Source organism: Narcine bancroftii, chromosome 3 (genome assembly GCF_036971445.1).
Source record: "Narcine bancroftii isolate sNarBan1 chromosome 3, sNarBan1.hap1, whole genome shotgun sequence".
NCBI lineage: Eukaryota > Metazoa > Chordata > Chondrichthyes > Torpediniformes > Narcinidae > Narcine > Narcine bancroftii.
This window is the reverse complement of record NC_091471.1, coordinates 219,053,911-219,066,148: the sequence shown is the minus strand read 5'-3', so window position 1 is coordinate 219,066,148 and position 12,238 is coordinate 219,053,911. Positions and strand designations below refer to the sequence as shown.

Below are 12,238 nucleotides of genomic sequence, written 5' to 3'. Positions count from 1 at the left end.
ATAGCAAACAAATTTGGACACCAAAACACCTCAAGAACTTTGCAATGCAAGATATTGAAATTGAAAACTTTGAAATGAACACAATTTAAGTCCACTGGACAACACAATTTTGCTTCCTGAACACTTTTGGGTGTATTTTATGGGATGCTGATTGTGAAATCACCTTAAATATTTCCTATCACATACGATTTTATAGAAACAACCCATTTTTGTTATTTCCTGTCATGTTTTAAGTTGACTTCAAGCATATGAAACCATGAAGTGCAACATGTCATTGAAAATTCATTTTCTGCATTTGCACTTGGACGTCTTCCCTGTAGATCTTGGTGCCGTCAGTCATGAACATGAAGGTTTCACTAGGATATTACAACCATTGAAAAGTGGTATCAGGGCAGCTGGAATCCATCAATGCTGGCCAGCTCTTGTTGGATATTGACACGAAAGTCATCAGATGCCAAGACAACGAGGATCAAAGGCAAAACATTTTTAGGTCAGTTGAACTAACCCAATGTGCCAGCATCATTATATGATTAAACATGCTAAATTCAATAAAGATTAATGTTTCTCAAACTTCCCACTTGATGCAGCAGATCTCAAATTATCTTTAGCCCCTTTCACACTTGCAAGTGATCCCAGGAATTAACTGGCAATTGGCCTTTAAAGTGCCTAATGTGAAAGCAAAATCAGCTCAAATCAGCTTCATAAAATCAAATCAGTTAGATGACATCATCTGATGATGGCCTTGACCCCCCAGTACAATCCCTGGTGTCTGCAAATGCTGGCGTTGCAATCAGGCAGGTGTGAAATAGGCAATTGCATTGTGGGATTAAAATGACCCAAGTTTTTGCGTGAGTGCAAGAACATGAAGGAAAATTAAAATGAAGTTGCTAGAAAGTTGTAGTGAGAGCAAAAATAAATAGCAATAATGGATAATTTTTAAACAGCGTGGGAAAATTGGTAGCACTATAGTGCGCAATTCAGGCAGCATGGGAAAATTGGTAGTGCCTTAGCGCACAATTTATAAAGACCATGGGGAAATCTAATGGTGGACCTAACTTCCCAGAATGCCGTGCAGCAGAGAAATCCCTCCATGAATGCTCAGTGCATGCAGCCATACAAACAGCCCTTTCTCTACCGCATGGAATTCTGGGAGGGCAGGTCTGCCATCGCTTCCCCCCCCCCCCCATAATATTTATAAATTGTGCGCTACCAACTTTCCCACCCTGTTTAAAAATTGTCCACTATTGCTTTTGGGTGTATTTTATGGGATGCTGATTGTGAAATCACCTTAAATATTTCCTATCACATACGATTTTATGCCAAATAATACTGCTAGCACCTTCCCACGGTCCCTTATAAAGGTTTATATAGGTCAGCACAAATAACAACAGGGGCTGAAGGGTTCATACTGTGCTGTATATAAAGCTTAACTATGTTATAATTAGACATGATTAATTTTGTTCAAATACAATATCATAATACATTGATCAGGATTTAGGGCAGGTCCACCATTGCCCGATGTGTCATGACGTCACCGGTAGAAGCTAGAACAGTCCTAACCCTGGGGATGGCTCCTTGCAAATGTGAAAGTGTTCAGTGTCCAGGTGAGGAGTGGTCAAGTGTGAAAAGCCAAACCCCTGTTCCTATCCCAGGACACGGAACAGCCAATTTAGTGGGACACGTGTGAAAGGGGCTTATGTGTTCAGCCTGAAGTTGTCAATAATTATCTCCAATTTTGTTATTCAGGAAGAAAACCTTTTGGAAAATAATTTAGTTCTGTCAAGTTACTTTCAGAGGATGTTTGAAAAATAATTGTCATTTACTATGTTCATAGAAATTAAGTTTAGATCTCTGCCAAAAGAGAATGCATGGGAATAAACAACGGAGCGTTCATGGAGGGTTTTTCTGCTGCATAGTATTCTGGGAAGTCAGGTCCACCATTGCATTTTCCCCATGGTCTTTATTACTGGATGCATATACAATTATTTGCATTTCTAAAGTATTAGTTTACCATTTTTTTGGATTAACACAAAATCTTTTGCTTTAGGAGATCATTTTCATCACCAAGCAATTATAGAATGAGATTCTGACAGCAGATGCCAAATAATACAAGGCACTTTCAAAAGAAAACCTGATGAGATTTTGAAGAGTGGCACACAAAAAGGAGAATATTGCAACAGCTCACTGTCACTTAATAAGAGGCATGAAATGAAGCAAAAATCAACTTCCAAGCCTGAGACATAATTTAGATCAACTAAATGCCAGTTATGCATCCAAATCTCTCCACCAACCTCATGCAGAACCCGAGTATGGAAAAGATATACAACTTAACTTTTTTGATAATGGTCGAACTATTACATTGGAAAGAAATAAATAACAGCAAAGAACAGAGAAGGAGAAATGTGGACAAGAAATTGCCAGAACACAATGGTGAAGACCATTTGATTCTTTGATTATTGTGATGTAGGTTGATATAGTGAAGCCATATCGAGCAAAAAGGGAAATAATGACAGAAAATAAACATGCCAACATTTTTTGATTCGTGCTTCTTGTGACGTACAAAAGGGTTCAGCGATGGACCTAGCCCTGGGGAATGTTTCACTGGGAGCATTTGGAAAGGATAAAGAGATTTACCACAATGCTGTCTGGATTAGAGGGAGATACCATCAGGAAGGGTTGGACAAACTTGGCTCATCTTCCCTGGAGCATCAGAACAGTGGAGACCTGATGGAGGTTTATCAAATTACAAGGCATTGAAGGGGGACACAGTCATTCTCTCTTCTCCCCTCCCCCCCAGGTATAAATAAAAATTCAAATACTCATGGACTTGCATTTTAGATGAGAGGGGGAAAAAAGATTAAAAATTAAGTAAATTAAGTGTTTAAAAAAAAACACAGCACTGGGTGCCTGGAATGTGCTGGCAGGGATAGTGGTGGAAGCAGACATGACAGGACAGCTGAAGAGGCTTCTAGACAGACATGAATATACAGGAAATGGAGGGCTAGGCATCTTGCACAGGCAGAAGAAATTTAATTTAATTTAGCACCATGTTCTTTTCAGATATGCTGGACACAAGAGCACAGTCTTGTGTTGTATTGTTCCATCAAGCATAAAAATACTTCACCAGTGAGTTGAGAAAGAATCTGATCCAAGTAAATTAGGATCAAAACTTGGAAGGTAAAACAATAAATGCATAATCCATGGCCTTGAAAATGCGATGTTTTCTATAGAGTGTGGATGTGGTCTCTGAACCTGAAGCCACATGAATGACAAAATATAAATGTAAAATAAACTGAGTCAAGTGGACATATGGCAGGAATATGCAGGCTACAGAGCAAATCAAAAGAGGGAAGTAATAATCAATGATATGAGGATGATGTTTTTAGGGACTGTTAAATCAGCTGCTATCTGGTGAGTCCCTCCTTTACAACTGTTTTGTCTTCAGCTGTTGAACTTGACTGCCCAATCAGTTGCTGCCCCATCTTCAACTTGAACTTGGCTGCCCAATCAGCTGCTCCCCCATCTTCCAGTTGAACTCAACTGCCCAATCAGCAGCTGTTCAATGGGAGAACTGTTGAACTCCTTGTGGTTTATTAATTTGGAGTTTTGTGCCACCTAGCATTTTTGCTCTGCACATTCTTTTTAATACTGACCACGAGAAGAACTTCTATCCACTCTGCTAAACAACCATCCATCATTATGTTTATAGACATTTATTGTTTTTAAGATATCAATGTTTCACAAAGTTTTTTAAAAATTCTATAAAAAATTCAAGATGTGGAATTTTGTGAACAGGTTTTGTAAATTCTACAATGCTAGGTTTAAATCCTATTAAATGCCAATTTAATAGAGGTCAGTCCAACTTTGATAATACCACGCATGTTCATATTTATATTTCTTAAAATAGATGATTTAGCCCAGGACTGTAATCTGCACATTTCCCCAGCACAATTATGCTGACATATTTGTATTTCTTTGGTTCCTATCCTTTTAAATAGGAACTCCAGACTTCTGACAATACTGCCAGAGCAAAGAATCAGCAGGTTTTAGTCATTCTCTCCAATTCCAAGGCTCCTTTCCTCCAGTAATGTAGAATGTAGGTGTGGAGGTTTTGCATTTCAGAACTCCCAACCTTTTTTTTTTTAAAAAGTACATCCTTGCATTTTTATTATAATAAAATCATTGCTTTTTTGTTGTTGTATTGAAAAAGAATTCCCCAGTTACTTAAAAATCATGTGAGAAGTGCATCCATGACAGAGTTAAGGAATTGGAATTGGATGAACTCCAGGTCATTTGGGAGGCAGAAGGAGTGATAGACAGGAGTTGCAGGGACACTAGCACACCCAGGAGGGAGGAGGAGGGTAGATGGCTGACAGTCAGGAGAGGGAACAGACAGGCAGTGCAGGGCCCTCAATAACAAGTATACCATTTTAGATATTGTTAGGGAAAACAACCCATCAGGGACAAGCCACGATGATCTGATCTCTGGCATAGAGTCTGGTCTGTGGTTCAGACAGGAAGAGAGGAGAAGAGGCAAGTTGTAGTGATAGAGGATCCCATAGTTAGGGGGACAGATAAGAGTTTCTATGGAAGGGAATCGAGTATCCCAGATGGTATGTTGCCTCCTTGGTACCAGGGTCCAAGGTATACCAGATCGAGTTCACTGAATTCTCAGGAAGGAGGGTAGGCACCCAGATATGGTGGTCCATGTAGGGGTCAATAACATGGGTAGGAAGTCCTACAAGGAGAGTCCAGAGAGTTAGGTGCTAGGTTGAAGAGCAGGACCTCCAGGGTTGTGATCCGAGGATTGCTACCCATGCCACGTGCTAGTGAGGTTAGAAATAGTAGACTAATGCAGCTCAACACATGATTAAAGACAGGAGGAAGGGCTTCATGTTGCTGGATTATTGGATTCTCTTCCAGGGAAGGTGGGAAGGTGGGACCTGTTCTGATGGAACAGTTTGCATTTGAATTGGAAGGGGACTAATATCCTAACGGGAAGGTTTACTAGAGCTGCTCCGGGGGTTTAAACTAGATTTGTAGGGGGATGGGAACTAGAGTGCCAGAGCAAATAATGGGAAAGATGATGTGAAATGTTAAAAGTCAAAGGGTTGTATGAAGTGCATGGATTGCTATGTAAGGAGTATTGTAGGAAAGGCAGGCGAGCTTAGACCATGGAACGGCATGTGAATTTACAACACCATCTATATACCTCTATTCCCCGTGCCTGTCCAAATGATTCTTAAAAGGTAGCTATTGCATCCGCTTCCATCGCCGGTTCAAGCTCCTCCTCTGGCAGTGCATTCCATGCATTGACTGCTTTGTTTAAAAGAAAAATTCCACCATCTCCTTTAAATTCCCCTCTCACCTTAAAGCAACACTTTTGATGCCTCCATCTTAGGAAAAGGACCATCTGCTCCAGTTCGTGTCTACACAGGTCTTCCCTCAGCCTCTCCAAAGAAAGCAATCCAAATGTGTCCAACTTCTTGTTATAGCTAATACACTCTAGTCCACATAATATCCCATTGAACCTCTTCTGCACCCTCTTCAAAGTCTTCACATCTTTCTTATCATGCAGTGACCAAAAATGTAGCCAAACAAAAACAGGATTTCAGCTTTTGTACGCAACACCCCGAAAAATGAAAGCAAGCATTCGTTACCACCCCATCAACTTGGGATGCCACTTTCAGGGAGCTATGGATTTGCCCCAAGATCCCGCTACACATGAATGCTCCTTAGGGACCTGCTGTTCACGGTATACTCTCCCCTTCTATTGAACTTCCCAAAGTACAACACCTCACACGTCCAGATTAAGGTCCTTCTGTCATTTCTCTGCCCACATCTCCACCTGATCTAATATCCTGCTGAACCTATTGACTAATCTAAGTCATTTATAGATACTGTAAAGTGGTGGCCCAACACCGATCCCTTTGGAACACCACTGGCCGTAAACCTCCAGCTTTGATGGGATAAATATGGAGAAGCTCCTTCCAGTGCCACAAGTGTGGCTAAAAAATCCAGGTTCAAGAACATAGAACAGTGGAACACAGGAACAGACTCTTTAGCCAACATTGCTGTTGAAGATGCCAAATTAAACTAATCCCATGTGCCCACACATGATCCATATACCTCCAGTCCTTGTATGTTCATGTGCCTGTCCAAATGACTTAAAAAGTTGCTTCAGTGTGTTTCCACCTCATTCTCTGGCAGTGTATTCCAGGAATTTATCATTCTATTTACAAGAGAAAAAACTCACATCATCTCCTTTAAATTTCCCTCTTCACCCTATAAAGAAACAACTAGTTTAGTTTATTGTCATCTGATTGTACAGGTACAACTTACGAGACAGGGTTCCCTACCCCCGCCCCCCACCATTTGACGTTTTCATTACTAAGTTTTCATCAGCCGTCAATTTTAGAAACATAGAAAAATAGGTGCAGGAGTAGGCCATTTGGCCCTTCAAGCCTACACCACCATTCATTATGATCATGGCTGATCAGGACCCGGTTCCTGCCTTCTCCCCATTACCCTGATCCCCGTGGTCACAAGGGCCAAATCTAACCTTCTCTTAAATATTGACAACGGACCAGCCTCAACTACTTCCTGTGCCAAAGAATTCCACAAATCCACCACCCTCTGAGAGAAGAAATTTTTCCTCATCTCAGTCTTACAAAACTTTCCCTTTATCCTTAAACTGTGACCCCTGGTTCTGGTTTTTCCCAGCATTGGAAACAACCACGATGTTATAGCTACTAGTCTGTTTAATCCATTATAATTTTATATGTTTCTATAAGATTCCACCACCCCCCCCCCTCAATCTTCTAAATTCCAGAGAATACAAGCCTAATCTATCCAACCTTTCTTCATATGCAAGTCCTTCCATCCCTGGTATCAGTCTAGTGAATCTTCTCTGCACCCCCTCAATGGCGAGGATGTGCTTCCTCAAATAAGGAGACCAAAACTGCATGCAGTACTCCAGATGTGGCCTCACCAAGGCCCTGTATAGTTGTAATAGGATCTCTGTACTCAAATCCACCAAGTCACTGTGGATCCTTTGGATCAGCCTACCACGAGAGATGCTGTCAAATGCTTTCATTCAAGATGAATGGACAAGATATGACAGTGGACCAGCAGGTGGTGCCACTGCCTCGGTTCCAGCAATCCAAGTTCAGCCCTGCAGGAGCTCATTCATTCTCCCTGTGATCTTCAGTTTCGTTCCACAACCGGAAGATATGCTGGTAGGCAGGCAGTTAACAACAGCATGTGGGAAAGTGGAAAGAAAATCAAAGAGGAGCTGAAAGCAATGTGAGAGAACAAAAGAGTCCTAGGACAACCAGGAAATAAGGAGGGGGAAGGAGCAAGACTGATGGGATTGGGATATTGACAGGGAAAATACCTTGTGTCACATGAAGCAAATTCATCATATAATTGTATCCTTAAAATGTACCGAAGCAAGACATTTAAAAATGCACATATTATAGATCGGAGAAAGTCATACACAATATGGTATAGGCTTTACCTTTCAATCATTTGAAAAGTTTGAATGACGTCCTTTGCGTGAAACCAAAGGAAATATACCTGAAAATAAATTATGTTTTTTTTATGGTCAATCCACTTGTCCCATAATGAAAACAAATTTAAAAGTCAAATACAAAAATACACGTGCCTGGGAAAGTGTGTGCACTGCGTGAACCACTGGAAATGCCCCGTTGGCATCTGTGAGACAACTTGAATATCCAATGTAATATCCAATTTTCAACATATCCAGAACTAAACTCAAGATGGCAAACAAGGTTAAACCACCTAGTAACAAAATGCAGCAAAAGTTAATCTCCAGAGAAACAAAGGTAGGCCTTAAATTACTTTTAAACTAGCATTTTAAATGGTATCTTTATGTTACTATTCTGTGTGCTGTAACTCCTTCCTGTACGACGTACAAAAGATGTGCTGTTCATTAGTTTCACAAATGTTGACTGCTTGCACCCAAAAATACATTTATTAAAGTTAAAATTTTTAACCTAACACTGAAATAAATATGCTGACAGTTTTAAAATCACAATTTGTAATGCAGCAGTTAAGGGCTTTAAAAATATTGCACCTTCCAAATTTCACCAATGCCACCACGACACAAGGTGTGAAAGCAAAACAGTGCAGGTGCACAAATTTTGAAAGAGGTAGGAAGTGATCAAGTCACAAGAGGAGAATTAGACCATTCAGCCCATAGAGTCTGTTACCCCCTCCCCCATTTCATCATGGCTGCTTTACTATCCTTTTTAATTCTTCTCCCCACAATACACAATTCCTTTCTTAATCAAGAATCCATCCACCTTGTTCTTCAAAATATAGGATACCTTGACCGCCACAGCAATGAATTCCAGATTCACCATCCCATCCTCTGGGTAAAGGAAAGGGGCATTTTTGTACATTGAAGCAGTATCCTCTGGTCTCAGACTCTCTCTCCCCCCCCCCCCCCCCCCATCATAGGAAACAATCTGTCCATTCCTTTCAGTATTCTTTAGGATTCAATGAGATCCCCCTCATTCTTCGGAGTTTCAGTGAGTACAGTAGCAGAGCCATCAAACACTCCTTATATGATACACATTTCATTCCAGGGATCATTTTCATTTACTCCTCTGGGCCCTCTCCAATACCAACAGCACCTTCCTTAGGCAAGGAGCCCAAAACTGCCTCAATTCTCAATGGTTTACAAAGCCTCAATATCACATCACTGTCTTCATACACTATTCCCTCTCAAAGTGAATGCTAGTGTTGCATTTGCCTTTCTTGCTACCAACTCTACTTGCATGTTAACCTTAAGGAAATCTTGCACAAGGCCTCCCAACTCCCTCTGCGCCTCTGACTTCTGAGCATGACCAGTTTAGGAAATAGACTGCACTTTTACTCCTTCCACCAATCTACATGATTATGCACTTCTCCACACTGTCTTCCATCTGCCATTTCCTCGACTAAACCCCAAACCTGTCCAAGTCCTTCTGCAGACTCAAGGCTTCTTCAAAGCCCCTCCTCCCACTGTGGTGTTACCCGTAAACTTGGCCATAAAGGCATCAATTCCATCACCAAATCATTAACATACAACACAAATAGAAGTGGTCCCTGTGGAACACCACATCACCAACAGCTAACCAGGCAAGGTCCCCTTTTATCCCTACTCTCTGCCACCTGCCAGTCAGCCAATCTTCTATCCATTATATTATAGACAGTTTTACTTCTGACCCGTGACAGTGACTGACTTGTGCAGTGGGAGAAAGGAATGTGTGCTGTGTGGAGCGCCAGAGCAGCGAGCTGGGAGGGTGAACATCTGTGTGGAGCGCAAGATCCCGCTGCTGTCTGCCCCTCTCCTCCAAACAGGAGCGCCGAAGACACACAATGTGCCGGTTAAACCATCCAGCGCACTGAGGAACGAACTTCAGTGTGTTCACCCGGCAGCTCCAGCTAAAAGGCAGGAGGCTGAGCTACTCTGTTCACAGGTGCCAGCACTGCTGTTCCAACAGATTTTTTTTAAACAGTGTCTGACCTGCGCTTCTCCAGCCCCCTTTCGAGAAGGGGATTTTGTGCGACAAAAGTCACCTGGCGCAACCCAAGGCAGGGTTTTGCCGGAGAAGATTTCATGTGACAGAGGGTCACGTGGTGCCACCCCAAAGCGGGCCTCAGAGATTAGGAGGTCACTGTGAGAAACTCCCTTGTGAAAAAACAGAAGGTGGTCATTACCACACAAGCAACTAGGGCGAGTCTCCTGGGTTCACCTGCCAAGGTTGAAAGTCTGCTCAGTGACAAGTCATCTCCTGCCCCACTCAACTGTGCACAACTGAATGAAGACATTCACGCCTGGAGACCAGATTCTGTGGACCGTTCTTTTGACTGTCTGACTTGGAGTTTTCTTTTGAGAGTTTATTTTGGGGCATTTGGACTTTGACTGTTTCTCTCTTCCCCTCATCCAGACACACTATAAATATCCATTGTTAGTATATAGTCGTCATAAAGGCTTATGTTTGGGTGTTGAGTTATTGAGATAATTATATATCTTTTTATGTGTCTTTCAATTGCTGCTGGTGAGACAAAACAACCTTTCTTATAATATCATGGGCTCTTATCTGGCTTAGCAGCCTCACGTGTGGCATCTTGTCAAAGGCCTACTGAAAATCCGCCGACTCTCCTCAAAGATTGCCCCTTTATGCTGACTTCTGCCTGTTCAGCGTGTGCCTCCAAGTGCCCGGACACCTGTCTGGAAGTCCGATTCTAACGCCTCACCCACCTCCAAAGTCAGACACTAACTGGCCTATAATTTTACCCCACCTCCCCCCCCACCCACCAACCCCACCACCTCTGGTCTCCCTCCCATTTCCAACTTTACCAGAAGCTAGTGATTCCTGAAAGATCACCATCAAAGCCTTCTGCTACCGCTTCTAAGAGCCTGGAGTGTGGTCCGCCTGGCCCGGGTGATGCATCCGCCTTCAGACCCTTTAAACTTCCCCCACACCTTCTCCTGGTTAGAAGGGATGTCCGTCTCTTGACACTCATCAGGATGGGCCGAGCCCGTAAGCCGGGTCACCCCAAACTATGCAATCCACGCGTCCCAAGAAAATCGTACGGCGTCGATTTTAAACGCAGCACTTCGAAGATCCCAAGAAAGCCCCCAAGTTGACGACCGTACCTCTCAGCCATCCTGGCCCGGCGTGGTCATCGATGGCCAGGCCTCTCTTTTTGCGCCGCCTACAGAAGTACCAGAGCATCCACGCCAGCTGCGTGACCATCAGGGTGCTGAGATAGACCAAGACGTGCTTCTGCATCACCCCCGCTTTCCGCGACGCCTCTGCCACCGTCAGCACCAGACCCAGGGCAAACACATTGATGCCGTACTGAGCGCTCGGGGTGACTGCGTTTTGCAGGAGCGGGTTCTCCGGAGCGGGCTGGCGGGATCTCCCGACGCGTGGTTCTTCCAGCGCCTTGCGCTTGTCGGGGTGCGGCTGGTCGTAATGGTAAACTTCCAATCTGCATCCGTCATCCATTGCCGGCTGACATCTGCACGGCGAGAGCAGCTTGATCTGGAACAGAGAATCTCCTTTAAATCAACCTCTCATTAATACCCCCGCCCCCCCTGATTGTGGTCGCCGAGGTGGAGGGAAGTTTCCTCTTTATGGAGATGAGACATTCCGTTTACAGGCAGTAATAGGGACAACTTCAACAGATGCATAACTTCAATTCGCTACATTTGGAAGAAACTTCAATTCGCTACATTTGGAAGAAACTTCAATTCGCTACATTTGGAAGAAACTTCAATTCGCTACATTTGGAAGAAACTTCAATTCGCTACATTTGGAAGAAACTTCAATTCGCTACATTTGGAAGAAACCAATTCGCTACATTTGGAAGAAACCAATTCGCTACATTTGGAAGAAACTTCCATCCCGCTTTATTCGATTCTACACATTTTCTCGAGACCCCACGTTTCTGCTGCGTGTATCAATTAATAACGCATATCCGTGAGTAAAACTTCACCACATAATCTCTTCTGCCAAAGTGCTCCATCAAATTTAAGCCAAAAAAAAAATCCCTCACTTGTTTTTTTTTGTTTTCCGTAAGCTGGGAAGCCCACTTCGCCCTCTGCGAGGGTGAGGAGGTGGTTGAACTTTTATTCATGTGCCTGGTGTGTGTGTCATCGTGAGTCTGCAGTGTTTGCGGAAACTCGCGTCCTATTTCACCTGGGGAAGCGAGTGCCGGCTGACTTGGCGGGACCTTCTGCTTGGCCTGTGCGCATCACGGCGGCACTTGGCCAGATGGACCCATCCAGTATTCAGCCTTGTCAGTTGGAGGTCTTGACTGGAAGAAACCCGATCCCGTTTTCACCTTGAAAAGAACACACTCGGTGTTGTTTTGGGCATGACAAGACTTTGAATATCGTTTTGAAGTTAATGTTTTTTGAAACCAGAAGGAGGTCGCCAAGATTAAACGAAGTTGCCCGAAACGTAATCTTCTATTGTTTAATGGGTAAAGGGGTATTTGAGACAACCTGCATTTTTGGGGGAAAATTTTATTTATTAAATCATGATGCAGATGTTTAAACATGCAATTAATGAATAAAACTTTAAAAAGGCACAAAATACATAACGATATTTTTAAACGAATCCCCGGCAACCTCCCACCCCCTTCCCTAACGCACCCACTCCTTCCCACTCTCCTTCCCTAACGCACCCACTCCTTCCCACTCTCCTTCCCTAAC

The 12,238-nt window shown here is 43.1% G+C and overlaps 1 protein-coding gene across 8 annotated transcripts in view; it reads right to left on the bottom strand.

Annotated features, from left to right (window-relative positions):
• Positions 1-11,990, bottom strand: part of otop1 (otopetrin 1) — a 117,824-nt gene extending 105,834 nt beyond the window's left edge. For 3 of the 8 annotated variants that reach the window (XM_069926639.1, XM_069926642.1, XM_069926644.1), the window contains exons 1-4: positions 11,721-11,989; positions 10,673-11,063; positions 7,667-7,803; positions 7,520-7,578 (exon numbers count right to left, since the gene is read on the bottom strand). In XM_069926639.1, the coding sequence (XP_069782740.1) occupies positions 7,520-7,578; positions 7,667-7,803; positions 10,673-11,027 (551 nt within the window). In that variant the 5' untranslated portion in view covers positions 11,028-11,063; positions 11,721-11,989. Of the gene's footprint in view, positions 1-7,519; positions 7,579-7,666; positions 7,804-9,764; positions 9,951-10,672; positions 11,064-11,720 lie in introns of those variants that run through there. The other 5 variants (XR_011354167.1, XM_069926641.1, XM_069926638.1 and 2 more) reach the window with 4 other exon arrangements.
• Positions 11,991-12,238: the final 248 nt, after the last annotated feature.